General features: G+C 45.3%; 1 protein-coding gene across 3 annotated transcripts in view; it reads right to left on the reverse strand.

Annotated features, from left to right (window-relative positions):
- The window catches only part of LOC116995486 (cat eye syndrome critical region protein 2), a 97027-nt gene that overhangs the window by 26910 nt on the left and 47782 nt on the right, over positions 1-22335 (reverse strand). For 2 of the 3 annotated variants that reach the window (XM_042779213.1, XM_042779212.1), the window contains exons 1-3: positions 1402-1541; positions 829-933; positions 180-229 (exon numbers count right to left, since the gene is read on the reverse strand). In XM_042779213.1, coding sequence (XP_042635147.1) covers positions 180-229; positions 829-933; positions 1402-1457 — 211 coding nt within the window. In that variant the 5' untranslated portion in view covers positions 1458-1541. Of the gene's footprint in view, positions 1-179; positions 230-828; positions 934-1401; positions 1542-2204; positions 2389-22335 lie in introns of those variants that run through there. The other variant, XM_033058258.2, reaches the window with a different exon arrangement.

Here is a 22335-nt window from a genome sequence, read left to right on the forward strand (position 1 = left end):
GGCTCCCAGCTGCCAGGCAGTCTAACACAAACCCCTCCTTCCAAACTTGGCCCCAACCACCAGCAAAAAGATTCTCCTGAGAAAAGCTGGCTTGTCTCTTAGGAATCTCTCTGGTTTTCGATAATTGAAGAGCCTTATTAGATGGTGGTATCAACCCTGATACTGCAAAATCTCTTTACCATTTCTTATCTGAGTCTCGTGGATAAGCAAGTTTTCTTCTGCCTTCTCCCTACCAAAAAAGAAAGAGAAGGAGTGATACAATAAGTAGATAACTTCACATGACCAAAATGCAGCTGTTTTGGAGGAGAAGAATAGGGAACACCGCAATTATTCAGTGGAGAGCAAAACCATGACAAGAACACTGCAATATATATTGAAAAAATATATTTATCATAGCTTCGTAAAGTTTTTCTAAGTGAAGGGTGCAGGATGAAGTTTGGTAAGTACAGTATCTCAGTTCTTATGGGAAGCATCCCAAAATCTATATGGACTTAAGTGGCCAGGACTTTTGGCTTCAAGCCACACAATGAAAGTATTCTTTTTCAGGACCAAATTCCCTAGCACCGCATAGTGGAACTGCATTTAAAGTGAGGTGGTTGGAAAAGTGATGCCCACTGTTTCACTGAACTTCCAGCTCAGTCAGAATTTGCTTTGGAGAGCGATCAAAGCATCCACCAAGTCTGAGCTTGCTTCACTTCTGAGTTGCATTGAAATTATGGCTGCCTGGTATATACATAGTTATTGGGGGAACCCCAGAAATACATTACACTTCCCTCTGGGAATGTATGTATTTTACGTCTGTTGCAGCAAGAACCAACCCTTCCATACCTCAGCAAATTTTCCTCCAGTAGTTTTTTCCGCTTTGGAGGTCGCCCTCGTCTCTTGCCTGTTTTCCCTGGAACATTTGGGGTGTTTGTCTGCCCACCACATCCCCTGAAAAATAGCAAAACCACCATGAAATATCCACCGAAATATCCAGGAAACCGAGGCTAGCAGGATGGGGAGAAGGGCAGGGAAATCAGAACAGCTGCTAGGGACCCAACCAAAGGAGGGATTAAATCAGAGCAGCAACAGGACGGGGAGGGGAGAGGAGGGATTCCCACTGGCTGGGAGCCTGATCTGGGAGCCGCCGGCACGGCACGGTGCGGGGTAGACAGGCAGGAATGCGGTGGGGCAGGCAGCATCGCTCCCACAGCAGGCTCTGCCGGTGCCACAAAGGCTGCAGGCTGCCTGCGACACAATGCATGGCGCGGGGCAGCTCCCAGCCTGCTTGGCAACTCCGCTCCCGCCTGTGCTGCCCCTCTCCAGCCCCCACTCCCCCCGGTGCAACAGCAGTCAGGCGGAGCCCCCTCCAGCCAGGCTCCTCCAGACACGGGAGGGGGTGTGAGTGTGGGCTGTTACCTGTCTAGAGCCAGCTCTCCGTTGGTTTTGCCCTGCACCGGGTCCTCCTTGTACATCCTCGTGCCGTAGAAGTACCAGTACAGGGCACCGCTGCTGTCCTCGCCCAGCGGCTCCACGCGGAGGCTGTCGGCGTCCAAGCCCTGTGCCCACCGGGAGCCCCCCGCCAGACGGTGACAAGTTGAAGAGCGGCCACATTGTCACACAAAACATGATGACACCCCCTCTGTAAACACTTCCCTCCCTTCCCTTCCACCACGCCACAGCAGCAGTACAGCTGCTCCTCCCAGCCGAGCTGGGAAAATGTTACTCCAGGGGGAAGGCGACTGTTCACTCTCTGTCCAGGGAGGGATTTAGATTGGCATCTCTAATTTGAATGGCCTCTCTCGTTTTAACATTTCATCTCTGGTGCTCCTGACAGGGAAGGTCTAATTAGTGCTGGCGGCAGTCACGCACAGCCCTGAGAAGCTCCCTCCCCCCTCCCCCAGCTCACCTCATCCCCATCCTTTCATCTCACAGCATCCCTCAGCAAGGCAGCAGTCTCAGCTCTCACAGCCCTGCCATTACCATTAAAGCATCTCCAAACTCACTCTACAGAAAGAATAACCAATGAAGCCAATTTCCTTAGCAACTCCCATGTTATGAATACATCCACACAGGAACAAGTCCTGAGCAAGCCAGTGCAAGGCAGAGGAGGGCAAAAGGAGCTGCTGACCCACTGTGACCCCTTCTCATCCCAGGAAGATGCTGATCTGGCCCAGCTGCTGTGGCCACAGAGTTTCCCTCATGCCTGCCACCCAAAGCACCTTGAGGAGGTCGAAGACATCGTCGGCATCGAGGCGGTAATCGCAGAGGCGGTGCAGGATCTCCACCCGCGTGCGCAAGGGCAGCTCCTGGAAGCTGCACTCCCGCAAAGGGTTGGGCTTTCCTTCCTCCAGCTCCCAGCGGTAGTTGATGATGTCCTCCAGGTAGCTGTGAAACGTCTGCGATCTAACCGAGGAAGAAAAAGTCACACACACTTAATGTAGTTTGCTGTGTCCAGAAGCACTTGGTGCACCAACTGCAACAAACACAATGCAGGGACAGAGTGCAGCTGAAGGAAGGCTGTCAGCCATGGTTGGAGGCAGCTCCAAAATACAGCAATCTCATTGCAACACCATGGGATGTCATGTTATACACCAACAACTCTTAATATACAGACTTATTAGTATACGGTAACAGTATATAGACCATTATTTCTTTGTAAGCAGAATGAGCCAAACATGGTAGCCACTCATCCCCTTTCCATCCCAATGGGCATGCTAGCACCAACAGTCACCCTTTAGTAAATCAGGATGCAACTCAACTTATGAGTCTGCTCCCCTTCCAACTCTTCCCATCTGAGGTGGAGACCATTTTCTTCATAATTCCCTTTGCCCCTCACATCTGTCATTGCCAAGCCCTGCTCCTCTCTACTTCTAAAGAAGTTTTCCATGCCCTGGTTCAGTGGCTCGAGACTTTGCATAGCTGATCACTTCCTCCCCACTTTGCTGCTGTATGCTTCCCATATTCCTGTCATGGTCCCTGGCCTCCTCTCCCTCCACCCTCAAAGGTGCTGCCACTTTCTGCCTGTTCTTCCACTGGTGGCTCTGGCAGGACATCAGCACAGCCCACCTCACACATGAGGCTTGGGTGCTGCCACACAATAAGGGATGCCACTCATCCCCAACAGGAGTGCACCTCCCAAAAAGGAGTCAGTACAGAGGACTCCCTGCCTCAGTACTCTCCCAGATTATCGAGCTGAACATCTGCGCTCTTCATAAATATTACTATTAACATGATCTTTCTCATTTGCTAGCTGGGTCACATCACTACTTTCACTGCCAGCAGTTTCATCACAAAACCCAAGGAAGCAGATATTTCTTACCCTCATCTAGCATTGAGAGTGTATGCCCCCATCTGACAAGTATAAGACCACTGATGGAGCTTAAGGCTAAAAGAACTGTCTTTGTTTCACTGAGACTTAAGCCTATATTTTGAATGCTCAAAATTTCAGAGAAAGGAATGAATAGGGGCCATGTCCCTAAATATAAAACTTTCTGAAGATCTGCCCATATGACTTTCAGTCCTGAGAGTTGCCAGGCTTGCTCAGCCTGCTCGAGCTGTGTACCCTGAGCACAGCAAAATGGGACCCCCCATGCCCCAGCCATTCTTGCACACACGGGAAGTCCATATGCCAGCAAGAACACCACTGGGTACACATTCCCACCAGCTCTCAAAAAGGCAGCTCCACTTGATAGGTTTTTGGCACAAGCAGATTACTCTATATGATTAATGGAATGGCGCCAGCACTACAGAATTGCATTTCCCTGAGAAATTGCTAACTTCTACAAAAGCTATTATATTTTAACAAAGAGGTGGAGGAGTGTGATCCAGCTGAAGAAAGATCATTAAAAGTCAACAAGGAGTTAGCTATTAGACAGGGTTCTTCACACATTTGGTAAAGACTGAACTTCCTTGCAAGGACCATGACTGGACAGTGACTGCAAGAATGAAGGAACAGATGCCTCAAGCCATGTCCACCTGGCAGCTTTTCCCTTCCTCCTTGAGTAGAGAGAACTGCAGATCACTCCTCACCAGCCTGCTTCTTTCTGACGTCAAATGCAAGCTGACCTCCCCGAGACATCTCCTCTCACCCCAGGACTGTTACCAGCCCTCTGGTTGTACTTAACACCTAATGCTCGGGTGTACCTGGACCTAGTGCCCTCTGCAACCTGGAGTTTGCTCCATCTGCATGACACAAGCAAAGCATCAGAGTTCCCAAGTATCACTGTTTCACTAATATCAGCAATCAGACAAATATAACTTGAAACAGCCCCCCACGCTGACAAAGCTCAGTCAGAAAGGGAGGACATTTTATGAAATGCCCCAGAAGTACCTCAAGTAATAATTTTAGGGTGAAAACTACAGCAACCTTCCTTTCTTGAAGCGAGATGTTGAGTACACAGTACACCTAGCTGAAGTAGCTGTCCATTTCTGCATTGTCTTTCTCAAATACTCCAAGATCTAACTTCCAGCAAGGACTTCAATTTGGGAAAGGGGGCAATAATAGATTCCTTTTACAGACTTTTTAAGAGTGGTATTTGATCACATAGCTTAAATGTCAGATATTTATATAAGCCATTAGATTAAAACAAAAAAAAAAAAAAAAAAGAGAGAAAGGCAGCTTTGGTTTTCTTCCAGAACAGAAATAGTGATGAGAACTTCTTTTCTGAAAGCATCACTTGCATTTGGATGCTTAGTCCAGAAGCAGAAGGCAAATGATTGTAAGCTCTCAGAGATCATTCAAGTTTCATCCCCACAAGTTCAACTCTGCCAGAGCTCAAGGAAGAAAATTATTTCATCAAATCTGATAGAGAGATTCTTGCTATTTCCAATAAAATGAACTGAAAAAGCAGTTTCTCTAGGATCCTGAATAAGTAGTGAATGAAAAGGATAGCCGGGAAGAAACCGCAAAAGTAAAAGGGTTTTATCTACTCCTATTTTTTTTCTACCTAAAAAAACAAAGTGGGAAAGCATAGATCAGTCAGATAGTTTTACCACTTGCATGAGTTCACTTATCTTGCTCTATCATTTTGGCTGCTCTCAAAGAAAACTGATCCAGGAAGCCATTTAATTACAGAAGATAATTTGAAATCTTTGCCTATGTAACTCTCCTTCCCCCTAGGGATTGGCTGTGTTGATTTAACCAATTTGGTTTTAGTTTGACTTTCACATAAGTGGCTAACACTAGAAATTTCCGCCATCCACCCAGTGTTCAGTGCATTACAAGCTCTGTTCTTAAGATTACTTTCGAGTTCCTACCCCCATCAATTTTCAAAGACAGCTACTGTGCATTTGTCGCTTTGAATAAGGATAGAAATGAGAACCAGAGATGGGAAACAGATGTCTCAAGGCATTCCCAATCACTCTCAATCTTACCCAATTTATATTTTCCCTCTTAATGGGAACCGACCTCTTTTCTCCAAACAAATGCAGGGTGCTCATCTTCACCCTGTCTGCCACACCTACAGTTAGTTTCACTTATCCCATCTCTTGTATTTCTCTTTGAAAACATTTCTGAAACAGGTCTCTTGGTTTGGAGAAGAAAATCTGCAGGGAGGACAGCAATCTAAGAGTATCCTGCCTCTGGGGTTCTGTGCAAAGCAGAAATGCCCAGGAATAACTGTTTAGAATTACCTGTAAAATTCCAACCCAAGGATCAGAGACACTGGATCCAGGAATAGAATTACCTGGATATAGTCTGTTAAATACCCTTCTTTCAAGCTTAGCAGTAGGAGAGCAATACACCTGAAAGTCCTAGAGTCTCCGCTGCAGCTGAGAACCCCAAAAGTTCTTTTGTAAGTGGGAAGAAGGCAGGAAGGAAATCACTGAGCTGAGGAGACAGATCTATCTCTTCTCCAGAGGTTCTCAGCATCACTGAGACATGCAAAAACACTCAGCAAGTGGAGGCACTGTGAGATCAGTCATGTCCTTTCCTCTACAAACTGGAGCATTCCCAAAGAGGTTGAACTGGTACATGGGCACATTCTGTCTCAGGGCATGTCTTCAGAGGAAAACCATCCCTCTTCCAAAAGTATATTGGGAGTCTTAGAAACAATTTACAAGAAAAGTGTGAGACCACGAGCCACGACTCTCACCACATCTCAACCACTTTCTGATGTATAGCACAGGCAGCTTCCACACAGCTCACTAACCAAGGAAAACTACCACAGAAATCAGCTATAACATCAGAAAAGTTACTTCAAAGAACTCTACAACTCTGAAACTTCTCCCAGGCCAACTTGATTAGCACCATTAATACTTCATAAAACTGAGATAAGCTTTTCCTCACTTGTCAAAACATCCCTTGCTTTGCAGTTGCCCCCCGATGTGCAAAGCAATTTGGATAGCTGTAGTGGAGCAATGGTGGAACAGTACATGCATATCTATGTGGTACACCCCACATGGATGTAGATGATTTTTCAAGAGCCAAGTGCAATTCCTGGTCTTATCCCTGGCTACACTCTGAAATCACAGGGTTGCTGTCAGAGGTCCCTATATTTTTTTTTGCAAAGATTAGAAAGTAGGTCAAAGCTGAATTGCAACTGCGGCTGAAAGTTTTAATCGTATCTTGCATATACAAAGGGAAATCTGGGGCACAGGGAAGGACACGACCTGGCACATCTGTGTGAAAGGGGAGGAACAGCCTCAGACAATCCACAAGAGTACCACTGAGGCTGCAGCTCAAGTTGCCTGTGATCTTTAGTAGCAGCTGCAAAAAAATCAGGGCATAAAGAACACTGAGCAAGTTGAGGGAGGGGCTGCTCTCCATCACGGGTATCAGCGCCCAGAACAGCCAGAGAAATGATCCAGCCCTGACAGCTCAGCGCTGCAGCCTGGCCATCTGCTGCCCGGCTGCCTCCCAAACAGGGAGGTTTTCTGTGCTCCACACCAGAGGGGAGCTGAGGATCCTCCCCCTACCTGCCCATCCCAGTGTTTTCCCCTGCTCAAAGGAGAGGCAGTCTTCCAATCACCCTGGCTTTTAACGAGTGGGAGTCATGCTCTGCTGTCAGAAAAAAAGAAGCTTGGCCACTGTGCTCATCGCTGTGCCTAGCTTCCTAGAGGGCTCCTTTGGAAACCTCAGGAAGAGAGGGTGAGAATTTCACAGAGCTGACAGGATACATGGAAAAATTTGGTTGGAGCTTCTGGTGCGCACACCTGGCAGAGAACAGCTGTACCTAGAGACCCCAGGCCCACAGGGACCCTGGAGGAGCAAACTCCATGTGAAATTCCTTCTGAGCAAATTGGGGCTGGAATTATGTGTGCAGATACACATGCTTGTTTTTTCTATCCTCATGCCCAAAGGAAGCAGAGTCACTTGTGCTTTTAGCTTTAAAGACTCCAAAGTAAATCAAATCTTGGCTGGAAAACTGTAAACAAAATCAAGCCAAACAAACAAAAGCTAAACCAAACACTGATTCAGTAAGAGAGTCCCCGTGTCAATCTGCACTTCCTGCAGGCAGCATGCCATGGCCCAAGTGTGGAATTACTGTCACAGTACATTGCCCTATCTGGTCTACTGCTGCCAATTTTTTTACAAGCCCTCCTCCCACACACATCTCTAAAAAAAACTCCTAAAACCCACTGCTCACAAAATCTCTGGTCCTATGGGAGCAAATACTGGATTAAAGGAAATGTTAGGGTAAGGAGTTGAAACATTGGAGACAAGAATTTACCAACGATGTTTGGACACTGCTGGCACACACAAATAAGCCTTTGGAAAGTTTAGATGCCAAATAATTGCCCGGACCCACTAGCTAAAATTTTTATCACCTTGACAGTGTTTTAAGTCTCTTGTTTCATTTACAGTAATTTCACGAATACAAGCCGCACTGAGTATAAGCCGCATCGCCGGGTGTTGGCAAACATTTTGTTCTTTGTCCATAAATAAGCCGCACCCGAGTATAAGCCGCTCTGTCGTTCACAGTGAGGACCCACGTGCAACAAAGTTGCCAAATAGTAACAGAACCACGGCAGGGCGAGGTTTACTGGCTCAGCTCGGCCGTGCGGGCTCGGGGCTGCCAACAGGGCTGGGTGGCCCAGCTCGGCGCTGCCGCTCGGCGGGCCCGCTCGGGGCCGGCCGCCGCTGCTGCTAGACTCGCTCGCCCAGGCCCGGCGCTGCCCCACGGCAGCAGGGGGGGCACAGAGCCCGCCAGCACCTGCGGCGGCGGTGGGAGGCAGGGATGGAGCCACCCCGCTCCTGCGGCGGCGGCACGTGGGGACGGGAGCCCCCCAAGCCACGGGGCCAGCAGCACGGAGCCCCCTGCCTCCCCCTGGGCCGCGGGGCCAGCACGAGGGAGCTGCCCCGCCTTCCCCACCCCCTGTGCTGCCTGCACAGAGCAGCTCCACCCGCCGTGCAACAGAGTAACCAACTTGTAACAACCGTGTAAATGCAGGGTTTTACTGGCAGGTGCTCGACTTTGCAGTTTGCACTGACTCGGTTTGCACTCCCGGGGTTGAAAATGTCAGAAAATTATTCACATATTGGCCGCTCCTGAGTGTAAGCCGCATTTCTGGTGTGGGAGCAAAATTTTTATCAAAACGGTGCAGCTTGTAATCATGAAATTACTGTAGTTTACAAAATGCAATGGAAGAGTAAATACTGGCATGCTCTTGAGTTAAAACTGCTGGGAAAAAGGCAAGTCTGACCTGCAACTAATCTCAGACAGCATATTGTTCTTGAGATTAACACCAAGAACCCTGACAAAACCAGAGGATGACAGAGAGCAGGAACAACAACAGACCTCTTCAACTCCTGTCCAAGGGCTGTATGAGGGAGGAACATGGAGAACAAGACTAGGAGAGCTCAGCCTTTTTACCAAAGACCATTTAAACATAAATGTAGTTACTCTTGAAGTTCCTATTATAGAATTAGCCAGTAAGGGAAATAATAGAGGTGATACTTCTGTCCAGTAAAGGCTTTAAAAGCTGAAAGAGAACTCGGATACATTCAGTCACCCAGCACAAGTGTTGCTTTCAGGAGGTCCTCAGTACTAAATGAAAAAAGACTTCTTGGGCACCTAATTCACAACACACAAGAGAACTGGTTTTGCCTCTGTGATCTCTCTAGTTAAAAGAAACCACAACAAAAATCTAGGTCTTATCAGAACAGACGTTTTATAATGGAATTAATTTTATGGACTGAAGATATTCTACCTTATGGGCTGGCACCTTTTAAGTTCTGAATTGGCAAAAAGGCACCAGCTTGGTGTTGGGAGTCACTCAGGTGTTAATGAGAGCATTAACTGACAGATGGCATTCAAGATATTTCTCGCCTCTCCAGTGAAGACAGCTTCTTTGCTACAGCAGAGATCAGGAAAGCTTAATTCTTAACAAGCATACAATGCCTTAGCACAAAGGCAAGCCCTCTGGAAGGTAATGGGAAGGATTCAGGGTTTGCTGGGATGACCTCAGTCAAACATCATTAACAGGGTCAGGAGAAGCAAAGCCTATTTCAGAAGAAAAAAAATAATGTAAGGGCCCCCATGATCAATCTATTGTGGCTTGTCAGAAAGAGAAAGCTTAGGCTGACCTTAGAAGCAGTATGAGTTACTACTACCAGCCTGACCTTGAGCTATCATGTAACAATGGAGACCTTTTTTTTACTGTATTAATGAGCTTTCTTATCTGAGGTGGGGGAGGAAGCTTTATGGACCAGCTTGTACTTCACCTTCCATTTACCCTACTGAGAAACTAAGTCAAGTATGATGCAGGGGGAAAGAGACACTAACCCATCCTTCAGGGTGAAGAGGGTTGGAGAGGAATCCTTCCAAGCCCTGTGTGCAGAAGGCTCAGAAGGCGCGCAAACCAACAGGGAGCACATATTGCTCAGACCATGGGCCAGCTTGCCACCAGGGTGACCCAACTGCCCGAGGCCAAAGCACCCTGAAGGGTCTCTCCACACAACACCTCCCTGCAGCAGAGCAAAATGACCAAGAAGCAAAACGACCAGGAATCTTAGGCTTTAACAGCCACATTTAGCAGTGGCACTGATGGGGACAGATTTCAAAAATTCCAGTCAAGGACAGTTTAGAGGAAGCAGTAACTCCACACCACACTTGTGACAGACCTCAGCAAGGTCCAACCCTGACAGAGCTCTTGTGATGAAGGAAACAAACACTCAGACACATCCTGCTTTTCAGTGCCTGTTTTGAATCATGCCTGGAGAAAACCTGCTGGCTTACTAGTGGCTGAAAACAAGAGGAGTACAGCTGACATTAATGTGGACCCTGAATGAGATCACAAAGTAGGGGGGAAAGAAAATTCAAATTACCTTGGCCAGACCTCCAGAGCGAAGTTTCTCCTCCCAGAGTTGTAAAGACAGCAGATAGCTGGAGCAGAAGACCATCACAAGGCATGTACAGGTCTGCCTTTTGTTCTCTATGGCAAACTAGAACTAGTTTTTCCAATGCAGACATTGCCCAAACCCCAGTAATTCTGTGGCTTACCTGTGTGGCCATCAGGAAGAGAAAGACATCTGAAGAGTTAAGCAGGTAGATGGCACTGGGCTCTACACACAAGGACATTTGTCTTCACCATTGCTGAACATGGGAATACCATCTTTCCTCATTAGAACCATTGTTTTGTTTCAAAACAGAAGGACTAAAGATTATCTAGTCAGCAAATGCTAAGTAGCAGCAGCTCTCCCTAAAACAGTCCAGCCAAACTCCTGGATTTGGCAGTCCTAAACATGAGCAATTGGAGGCTTTCACATCCATGAAAGATACACCCCTGTCTCCCACAAAAGGAAAGGACAGCAGAGTAATTACTGCACCCTAGCAATTCCTGTTCCCTGCTCCTCATTTGTCCATCCCACTTCCAGAACTCAAATGTGGCAGAGACCAGAGACTACCTCTGAATATGCTGAAGCGATGTTTAGAGAAGACATCAGGGTTCTGGACCTTTCCTCCAACACAGTAACACTAAGCTAGGACAGGAGGTTCACCAACAGAAGGGTGGTACAATCCTGCTAAAGAAATCTAATTTACATGGTTGGATCTAATTTACGTGGTTGGGTTTATATGGTGGACTTCCCACCTAAACTCCAAAAGTGTTTGTTTTTTAGGAGAGGGGAAAAAAATCATCTATGAAAACCCATGGCTGTCAGCAGCTATAAGAACACTCCGGCTCCTTGTCTTCCTCCATCTCCCCCTGAGTGATCTTCCATGCAATCAAACCTGGGAAAGCTGGAAGGGGAGCTGGAAGGGGAGCTGGCAGACATGCTGCATCCCACAGAGAAGCAGAATAGGAGCAGCTCTGGAGCAAGGCAGTGTCTCTGGGGAGGCAGGGAGAATGGAGAGCTGATGTGGGCTGTCTGCTCTAATAAGGGTCACACCACAGGAGCATGTGCTGGCTTGACAGAAGCAAGTGCAGCCACTTAACCTGGGTATGACAGCTGAAGTGGGAGCGTTGCTTTTCTGCCCCCCAAAAAGGGGGGTATGAAGGAGGAGAGAGGAAGGCACGAGGTCACCACAGCTGCCCACCCTTCAGGAATATTCCAGGTTCTGTTTGTCCAGATTTCTCACCCCTGCCACAGCCTGAGCAACCGTGGAAGTTTCTGATTTGGGCTCCTAAGTATTGCCTAGACCATGCCCAGCAAATCTTAAACTAGATGGAGATGCCCTTTTACCTCTCCTGAGCTGGTATGTGCTGCCTCCCAGCCCTCTTCCCTCACACCAAGGACAGGAGGCAGCAAGTCCACACTGCTGAGGAGGAGCTGAAGCCATCTCACACAACAGTGTGGCAAAAGGGCACACTCTGATCTTCCCCAGCTGCCTGTGCAGCTCCCCATACTTCTCCAGCAATTTTGGCTCTTATCTAGCCACAACTCTACGAACAAGACAGCTCCTGGGGGTGCCTTGTTTGTTATTTTGCTGAGAAAAGGCAGAAAAGCAGCAGAGATATCAGCACAGATACACCACTGTCCTGCATTGGCCTCTTCTGGAAAGGCTCTTTGCTTAGGCTGGCAAATGCCAGGGACAGGCAGGAGTGCTGAGATAACGGTGTATTTGATTTTTTTTTTCCTGTTCACCCTGGATTTTTCACTGCTTTATGTTCACAAAACTCCAAGGCAGCTAATCAGTGCTCTGTGACCCCTCTTAATTGAGGTGTGTGAGAGAAAGGCAGCATTGGCAGGAGAAATCACACATACCTGTTACTTTGAACTGTCCTGACATATTCTGTCTCCCTGCTTGCAGGAGCTCCAAGCACCCTTCTGTGAGCCAGGGCTGCTCTGTTCTCATCACCATCCCCAGGATCAGCAGGAGGGGCCACAAGTGCTGCAGCCCTGCCTCTAACACCTCCAAGCACAGGGAGGTAACAAAGAGGCATATTGTTGTTTCTCCTTCAGTGTGAGAAGGTGAAAGTAATTTTAGGTGGAGAAAACACAACCTGAAGGCACTGATGGCCCTTCTTTCACCTATGCCCAGTTGCTCCTCACTGCCTTTTATGTGCCTTGCTGTTTTCTCCCTCACCCTCCCCACCAAATTACGAGGAAGGAGTGAGCAGATGCCCAGCATCCATCTCCCCATCCCAAGAGACCAGCAGCCTACGTGGCCAAGTGAGCCAGGGAAGAGAAAGTGATTGCTGTGAAAATGTGGAAGATTGGAGGAAAAAGGGGCTGGATTTGCCAAACCTGGTGGATTATGCAGTTCTTGGAGGATGAGGAAGACACTTATTAACTAGATGCATGCTGGGTGCAGGGGCCTGCATGTGTTTTTTTAGGTGGGAGCAAGTGCTGCTTTGTGTTTTTGTTGCTTGATTAGGGAAAGGAAGAAATAGAAATATGAGTAACAACAAAACCAGAGCAGCCAGAAACACCCCAAACAACACTTGAAGGTACATGGTACCACAGGAGGAGAAAATCCTGGGGGTCAAGGGGATGAGCAGGAGGGTACATACACTGCCCAGACAGATTCAGGGAATATTAATGGGACTAAAATAAAATTTATTTGTCTTTCAGTGCTAGATCAACCCCTCCTTCAGCTCAGTGAGTCTCTGCACAATCTCCATCAAGGGATGACTTGTGCTCTCACTACATGCAGGGTTTTGGACAGAGAAGCAGGAACCCCATCCCCCACTACTGATGCTGCAATTTGAGCGAAAACCAATAATGAAAAATCAATGAGTTGGATAACTGGATTAAAACAGGGGGAAAAGAATTCTGCTCAAAGATCCTGAAACATCACTAAGTTGAACAAACTATATTGCTATACATATATGTGAAAACATTAATTAATGTAGCGTTAGATGAACAGAAAGCCTTATTTACCTTGAATGCATAGAAAGAAGAGACAATTTGAGAAAGTTTTAAAAAACCATCTTGTCCCTTAATTACATCTGCATAAATACAATAAATTAAGAGTGATGATGCTATTTTCCATGGGCATTGTTGTTTTTGATTCAGGGTGACCATGTTCATACCAAACCTGTGTTTAAACACACCTGCCCAGCTTTGCTGACACACTAACCCCACAGATACTCTGTACTTCACAGCTCATTCAATTTTATCTTTAGTATACTACCCAAAACCATTACCCAAAGGGTGCAGTAACAAATCAGTTGCATTCAATGTGATATACAGCCCATGAAAGCAGCAAGGGTAGCTTTAAACTCCAAGAGGAAAACAGCTCTGTAATCAGTCACTGACATGCATTTTCAACCATCATGTTGAAACTTGCATTACAGCTCCAGCATGGAGGAAGGCTTGAAAAACAGAGCCCTCAGCTACTTGAGATGTAGCTGAAATTGTAAAATACTGTGCATCTGGAAATACATAGGAACTTCCAGGAAACTCCTGGTGAGAAGGTTGGTCAGCCATTCTGCCTGTCTGAATGGCAAGAAAGCTCCAATGTCTGTCAAGAAGTGAAAAGTTTCTGCTTCTTTAGTGGGGGTTGCACTGAACAATTCAGCAACCCAAGAGGAGACAAGTCGAGTGTCTCCAGAAGGGTCACCTCTTTTCCAGCCTTGAGAAATCTGTTGAGCCAAGAGAGCCCAAGAAAGAGGGAATATCAATAATAAAAGCTTTCCCCAGCAAGGGAAGCACAGCAGGCACTAGAACAGGGTGGTTCCAGTTCTGATGCTACCACATTTTAAGTCTGAGGTGCAAAGGACCAAGGGAAGCAGCTATCTCACACCATCACATCATGATAAATTAACAGTAGAACTGAAAATGCCTATTACACCTAAAAAGCTTTGCTGTCAAGCTGTGATTCTACAAGGACACACAAGGGAGATGTCTAAGTGTGGGCCATCTCCTGCCATGTGATGACATTGATCTTGGCTGGGGAAGACCAGGGAAAATGGATTTCATTAAGCAATTAATTTCCTGGCATGCTAGTGAATAGGTTTGGAGAGCTGAGGAGAGCTGGAGCCCAACACTTCCCTATCCAGATCGACCACTGCAGCTACACTGGGAATAAGAATTTTTCCCTCAGAGCATGTTCAGAACAAGAGACAAGAGTCTCCCAAGACCCTGAGGTACAGAGAAATGTTCTGTCGTGTTCAAGATCAGAAAGTGAGTGACAGAAACCAGTGGCCAAGGCAGAATGGCAGGAGGCAGAAGAGAGGTCCTGAGTCTCAGAGGCAGCACCAGGCTGTGTGCTAAAGGCACAGGACAAACTAAAGGATGGGAAGATAAAGGCGAAGAGGTGTTTTCATGATAGGTTCTGATGTCAATGGCACTGGTGCACAAGACAGAGGTGCAGAGTAAGACTGAAGGAACAATGCTCTGATCTGTGGAGCACAGCTGGTCTCCTGGTAAAGCTTAATATCACTAAGATAAGATTAAGCCATGCTGATGCCAAACTGGAGATTTCACAGGCACATCAGCAGGCTGGATGACACCAACAGACTTTACAGTATCAGTAAATTTTGCCACTTTTTGGATGCAACCCAAAAACAAAGAACTGGGTTCTCCACAGAGCAATACAGTGAATCCAAGACAGCAGTTCCTAGAGTTCAAAAAAATTCCTGGGCCTGAACACAAAACCATCTGACCTGGACATTTCTGCAAACAACTCAGCAAAGCAAAATACCTTTCTTTCTAACAGATAGATTGGAAGCCAGATTTTTGTCAGCCTTGTAAAGAAAGTCAAAGGCAGGAGGGTCCCCTGGGAGCTGAAATGCTGAATCTGAAAGGCTCTGGTCAGCAGGTGAACATCCTGAACACGTGGATGGATACCTCCCAGCACCCCTCAGGAATTCGGAATGCTGCATTCTTTTCTCTTCCCATTTCTTCCCCAAGGCTTATCAGACACTGAGGATGGGAATTGCTCATGGGCATAACGATCACACAGCCAGGACTGCTGCATTGCTCCTGTGTCAAGCACCTTTGGCTTTGAATAACAAAGGGCAATCCCTTGAAGGATCAAAATGGAAAACAAAAAGAACCAGTGTTAGAACCATTAACTAACCCAAGAACTAGTTACAGGTTGTTTGATAGGATAAGATTTAAAAAAAAAAAAAAAGAAAGAGGGAGATTTGAGTGCTCAAAAAGGAATGAACAAGTTCCTTTGGGGAAGGTGATTGGCTGGGATTTGGGTAACAGAGGTGGGGAGTGAGAGGCCTGGCCATAGTAGTTTCTGTCTCAGGAGGGATGAACACATTCCTCTGAATGGTCCAGAATAAATGAATGTACCTACAGCCCAAATTCCACCTTGTGACTGAACAGCAAGGTCTTTGGTTTTTCTGCAACGACAATTTGCTTCTCCCATCAATGACCTTCACCTGCATCTAGCCAGGCTTCAATATGCACTTTCCACTTTTAATCCTCATGCTTTTTTCTTTCTTTCTTTCTTTCTTTCTTTCTTTCTACTGCTGTTATTTGATTCTTTTTGAGGGGACACTCCTTGGGAGCTGGAGCTGATTAACTTACAAAAGACCCAAATACATCTCCTATATTCTGAAGGAGCAAATAGGAATGGGGCTTACAGCTTCACATTCAGACTGGAAGAGGATCATTACTTACTATTCATTCCTGGATCCTTGAAGAACAAGTGAAGCCAGCTTAATGCTGCATTATTCATTCCTAGTGCCCATCAACAGAAAGCATGCTCCCAATTCATTGCCACAAGGAAAGACAACAGTGTTGCTGGGCCATAAGCACTTCTGATTGTTTGGGGGCTGCAGAGAGGACCTTAGGGTATTACAGTGATGATGAGCACTGTGGGGAAGAATCTGGAGTTATTGTCTTGAAGATGATGGGGAAATAGGACACATGCCTGTGTTACAGCACAAATCCATATGAAACAAGCCCTTATGTGCCTTGCTGCTCATAGAAAAATACATTTAATGTCAGAGAAAAGAGTCCCCAGTGAGGCACAAAATACCTAGCGTGGGGTTGCCTTGAAGCAAATACACTCAGCAAATTAATTTCTTAGAACCAGCCCCACACATTATAAGTTTCTAGAGACCATGGATAAACCCAAGTTTTTACAGATAAATAAGTCTTAAAGAAGTCCCTTTTGGGATTTGTTTCAGAACAGGTATTTCATCTTCTTTTCTACTAAGTTTAAACCACTATATTGGTTGAGCCAGAAAGAAACTAAGGAAGGATCAAAAGTAAAATGGGAGAAAAAGTAAAAGCACAGATGACTTAGAACAGAGACCAACATGACACACCACATTATCACAGTGACCTACCAGCTGGCCAGCAGCTATTCCAGCTGTTCATCAAGCCCACTGAGACTAAAAGTCTCCAAAAAAATTATTTCAGATCTTCTCCAATATTCAACCTTGTGCTAAACATTGTTTTCTAAACTTGGATGAGGTGCCGGGAAGGGGTCTGGGAAACCAACTATGCTGGGGTAAAAATCCTGCACCAGGGTTTTGGAGCATCACTGCAAGCCTCAAAAGTGAGGGCAAAGGTTTCACACTGGGTGAACTTCCACACCCCATCTGTCTCCCTCCACAGTTCTTTGCCTTCTTCCTTGAAAGGAGAAGATATTTTGACTTGCCTTCTCAGTTTCTCTTTTCATCATTGCTTTTTTTTCTTCCTCCTCTCCAGAGTACTTGGTTTGCAACATCCAGAAGTTATAAATACAGCTGTCCCTTTCATATTTCATGCACTGACACTGGCACGATGACATCACTGCAGTCTCCAAGACCCTTTGCTGACTGTTCTCAGTTCCTCCTTTGAAGTTTAGCCACCTATTCCTCCCTGTCAATGTTTTGCATAACTCCCTCTCCCCAGCAATCCAATCTGTTTGTCTCTCATCCATCTGCCCTGACAATAACAGCACAGCTTTTCCTCTTTTTCTTCCACTGTTTCCAGTCCTTATTCTCCACCACATCTACGGAATAGCACTTCCAGAACATGCTACCAACTTTTCTTCAAATTCTTCTTTAAAGATTCATTTTATCCATCTGAGAATCAAAGACATTTACTTAGCTTTAGTTATATTTCAACTCTATAATTTTATTCCACTATGCTTCTCATTAATCTCTGAATGACCGTGTTATTTTACTGCTGTAATCTCATCCTTCCTTTGCCAACACCTGCCAGCTGCTTCATTTTAATGTTTTACCCTTTAAAAGGCTCACCTTGCATGGCTTGGCTATTACTATAATAAATATTAAAATTAGATGCAAGATGAGCAATGTAGCCACTTCATCTCCCTTGCTCCCTCACAGTATCTCCTGTGCTGACGATACCAGGCTGATTCCAGAGGCCATCCACCAATATACATGATGTATGCAAGGCAGCCCTCGTTAAAAGTCAGACTGTAAATAATGCTGATCTTGTTGATATTCACTTGGCATTCATTAATATGATTCTGAGTTAGTGAGGTGCCACGGAAGCAGCTCTTGTAACCAAGGTCACCAGCACAACTACAAGAGTTAGCTGTTAAAACTCTTCTCAGAAGTGGTGGGCACCAGGTCTGCTGTGACTGAGCTTAGGCTGGCTGCCCCAGAGGTTATGGCATGGGCTGAAGGGGTGAATTCGTTCAGTCTTAGTACCTTGGCTTAGCTCTTCTCACAGCCTAGCTCACACAGTATCCACAAGACTGAAATCTCAGCACTGGTTTGCCAGCTATTCCTGTGGAACTACCACTCTTATCCCCTAGACCAGACTGACAAACAGCAGCTCTGGAAGGACACAGCTCATGTAGGCATACATACAAGGGTGATTTCAAGTTGTTAAGCATTCTACTGAGATCTCTTTTATCAAAATATAAGAGCTGGGGTAACCCCCCAAAGTACCTGTAAGGACACACAGAATAAAGGACAAGGTTGGACAAAAGTGACAAAGCAGAAGGAAGAAGCAAAATATCCAGAGCTATTAAACACAGTCTTCAGAAAAAGGCATTGTTCCTCAGCAGGTAGAAGATTTCAGATTATCTCTCTCCTTTTGAGGAAAGCTCAAATAAGTGATTACAGAACAAGTGCTAAAAAATACACAGAATAGACACAGCGTTCTTGACTGGCAACTCAGCAAGTAGCAAATACAGCTCTTCAGATGCCATACTGGGAGTGTTTCTCAATGCCACTGCTAAGGATAGGAAAAAAATAATTTAAACAATTGTGGAGAAGATATGTTAAGGAATATCCTATTATCCCTATTAGAATAAACCTGTAGCTTTGCACCTTTGTAGGTGCAAACTACAAGCCAAAAACTCCAAGGATAGTTTAGGGATCCCAAAAGAGCTTAAGGTGGGTGCAAAACCAATGATCCCCTTGGGAAGAAAAAAAATTCCAATGCATTAGGGAAGAAATAACTAGAAAAACACAGTTGAGGTTCCTAAGGAAGCAAATCCCCTCTGGTGGCACAGAAGTCACTAAGAGGGTTTTCAGCTTTAGTGAGGGACCAATCCCCTGAGGTGTAAAAAAAGAAAAGAACCTCATGGGGCACAGGGAAAAAAAAAGAAAAAAAAGCAAGAGATATTGTTTTTCTCCCTCCTCACATTCTGGCTTTTGTGCATGTTAAAAAACCAAACATAAGAAAAAGCAGCAAAGATGTTTTTTTGAGAAAAAGTAGCAGCATACAAAATGCCTCCCAATAAGAAATATGATATAGTCACTGAAACTTTTTATGCCATCACATTAGAACAAACAGCAAAAGTGCAGTAACAGAACATTGAAGAATGAGTTTCACCCAAAGAAAAGCTGAGCAGTGGGAGCTTTTCTGGAATATTTTAGTTGAGTGTACACATCCATGTCACACCATCACTTCTTACTTAGAAACAGCTGCAGAAGGCTCCTGCTGTGGCCACTGCCGTTAGCTGAAGCTCTGATCTTCCTGTCTTCATACAAGTCATCAAGTCACATTTCCTGCTGGAATTAAAGTGGCAGCCCCTAGGGACTATGCAGCTACCCAATTTATATCAGAGAGAATCTGAAGCAAGCAGCAGGATTTTTCAAACTGCTTAGTTTTTATTTAGTTTTTTGCAACCCCCAAATTCTAATAAGAGTTTTTCTGGGCATTTGCCTTTCAAAGTAATTAAAAGGAAACATAGACACTTTAAGACCTGTACAAAAAAAGCTGGGAGCAGGAAAAAACCTGTGGGCAATCTCACTGACATCAAACCAAAGCATGCCTTAGGTACTTATTGCACCCTTAGTAGTTACTCACAGATGGTACAGATGGTATATGGATGCTATGAGGGGTATTTATAAAACAACAAAAGCCGCAGATCATGACACACAAGTATTTTGGCTCAGAGTAAAAATAGGAAAGCAGAGGAGAAACTGTCCTGGCCAAGTGCTCAAACTACCTGGTGCTAGGCAAGGACAGCTACAGGGTCATTGCTGAAGATGCAGAAATGCAGGCAACTGTTTTTTGTTCCAGTACTTCTACAGCACTTAACACAGTAAGAAGAAGGTCAGTGGAGTGTTCCTAACAATGATGATAGGTTATGAATAAGATTTTGGAGAAGATCACATAGCATCCCATTAAGTAGTCTCTGTAGTAAAACACAGATATCCTTAACTCAAAGAAAGTCATACATTCCAGACAATGCTCCTTAGCCACAAAGTAGGGTTAAAAGCAATCCCTCTTATATGACTCTTTTTTCGTTAAAAAAGTCTGTCACAAATAATATCTAAATCAAGGCAAAGTTGTTCTACTTCAAAACCAAGGATCATAGAAGCCTACAAAAGTATTAATATCTTTTTTTTTTCCCCAAAGAATGAGAAGCAAATCAAACTACAGCATGTTAAATTGAGTACTAGAACGGCTCTCAGCCACTTCCAAAATTACTTCAGAGCACATTATAATTAGCAAAGGCATGTGACAGTTTTATACCCCTGTATGATGCATGATTAAAGCCAGGCAGACCATGTCCTGCACACCGTCAAAACAGATGTGACAAGAACAGCAAGCTGCTCCCAGGCAGACTGTGAGAAAGCATAGCAGATAACATTTTGCCCATCAGAGACGTAAGACCCGATACAAAGCTAATGAAAGCTCAGAACCCCTCAGAGAGGTAGGCAAACTGAGGTTTTATGAAGCATCTCGTGCTCGAGCTGCCCCAGCCCAAGAATAAGCAGCAGAACAAGCTCCTGCCTTTCTCTCGGAGGTGCAACAGGGAGCAAAAGTTTACAGCCTTGATATGAACAGCTCACAGCCTCAGCACGAGGATGCAGGACTGGAGACATGCTGCAGTAACACCACCAAAATGATCTGTGGCATGGCTCATTTTTCCTCCCAAGACAGATACCTTTGATCTGTCTGCAGCAGAGAGTGCAGAGTCCTGGGCCACTGTGTAAAGCCAAGTCTAAACTTCACACAGATCCTGCCTCTTACATTTGCATGGCTTTGTCTGCTGGGCACTTAAAAAAAAAAACAGTGTGGCATCTCTTTTATTTATCAACAGATTTTCATATTTAGATTACATCTTAATGCTTCTTCCTTCAAGACATCCCTCTGCATACAGCATCTTTCCCTCTTGTTTCCAGGTAGCCTTCCCCATTGCTTCCTCCACAGTGCTTCAGAGCTCACCTCCCTAACATCCCAGCAGTTTCAGGCAGTTTTCCTGACATATCCCTTCAGCCATTCCCACTGCACTGCTTCTGTTGTGCTCTCTTCCCCATCTCCTCTGCAGAATTTTCTTTTCTCATTATCCATATGCCCACGAGGTAACCCCCTTCTACATGAGGCTGCAGAAATGATGCAGCTGGTTTCTCCTTCAGGCACCTCAGGCTTTCCCCAGCACGACTGTTTGGGTGTGTGTTTTGTTTGTTTGTGTATTAGGGTGACAGACAGACAACTTGCTAGAGTTCAAGGTCTCACCCATGATTCATCCCTGAATTTTCCTAGTCCAAAGAGCTGCAAATGGGGAGACAATTACACAGTGCAATCACTAAGTGGACACTTAGATCTGGAGAGTTTTGGAGAACCTGACAACGTGGAATTCATTAATTTTATCAAAGACAAATCTGCTGCTGCTGCTACAAGGGTAAGCTGTTCAGGTGGGCAAAACACTTTATCCACTACTTTCTGATGGCTTAGGTATGAAGAAATAAACTTGCTGCATGTTTACAAGCAGGTATATATTGTTCTGTGGCTATTTTGATGAAGATACACATGACTGCAGACCCTTCACAGTCAATCTTCTCACACTCAGATAGTAAATGCAGTGCATCTGCCTGGTTCAGGTCCTGATACCCACTCACGCTGAATATCTATGCAGCAATGACAGAAAACTTAATTAAGTGGCATGTGTATATATAAATAAACTGTATAAATTTTGTTGAACATAATCAGATAATAAGAAATAGAGCTTTCAATGCAAGCACCTGTGGTTATGCTTGTGTACCTAAGGCCTAAGCCTCTCCACAACAGGGAGATCTTAGGGAGCAGGATTGCTTCCAAGCAACTGCATGTGTTGCCAAGCTGTCTTTGTCCCCACAATTACACTTTGCTATTAACATGATGCACAAAAGAACAAATAAAACACACTGCAACAAGCCTTTGCTATCACTGGAAGCACATTTTGCTGTGCGGGTGGCAGTCCTCTAAAGAATGATGTTCTGCAGATGTCTCCATTTTGGAGGTTGCTTTAGTGGACACTAGCAAAGTGTCTCTGGATGTCAAAACTTCAAGAGAACATGTCAAATCACTTTCCAACATCCTGCAGCTGAAGTGATTACAATACTCCTTTTATTTCTAAGAAAATAATCATAATTTTCCCTGTGTAAAGCAATGGGATCTTTCATGCAAGTGAGGTGTGTGCAGAGCAGCAAGTCCCATGCTATGCGATACATACAAATGTGGAAAACATATGTGATGACTTAATATCACTAATTTGACCAAACAGAGCGCAGAGCATAACAGCAGATGTGAATGCTCACTGTGTCCTACAGCAGAGCATCAAACACGGTTTTGCACGGCATATGAACAAAGGAGTTTGCTTAACG

This window comes from Catharus ustulatus, chromosome 4, assembly GCF_009819885.2.
Source record: "Catharus ustulatus isolate bCatUst1 chromosome 4, bCatUst1.pri.v2, whole genome shotgun sequence".
Lineage (NCBI taxonomy): Eukaryota > Metazoa > Chordata > Aves > Passeriformes > Turdidae > Catharus > Catharus ustulatus.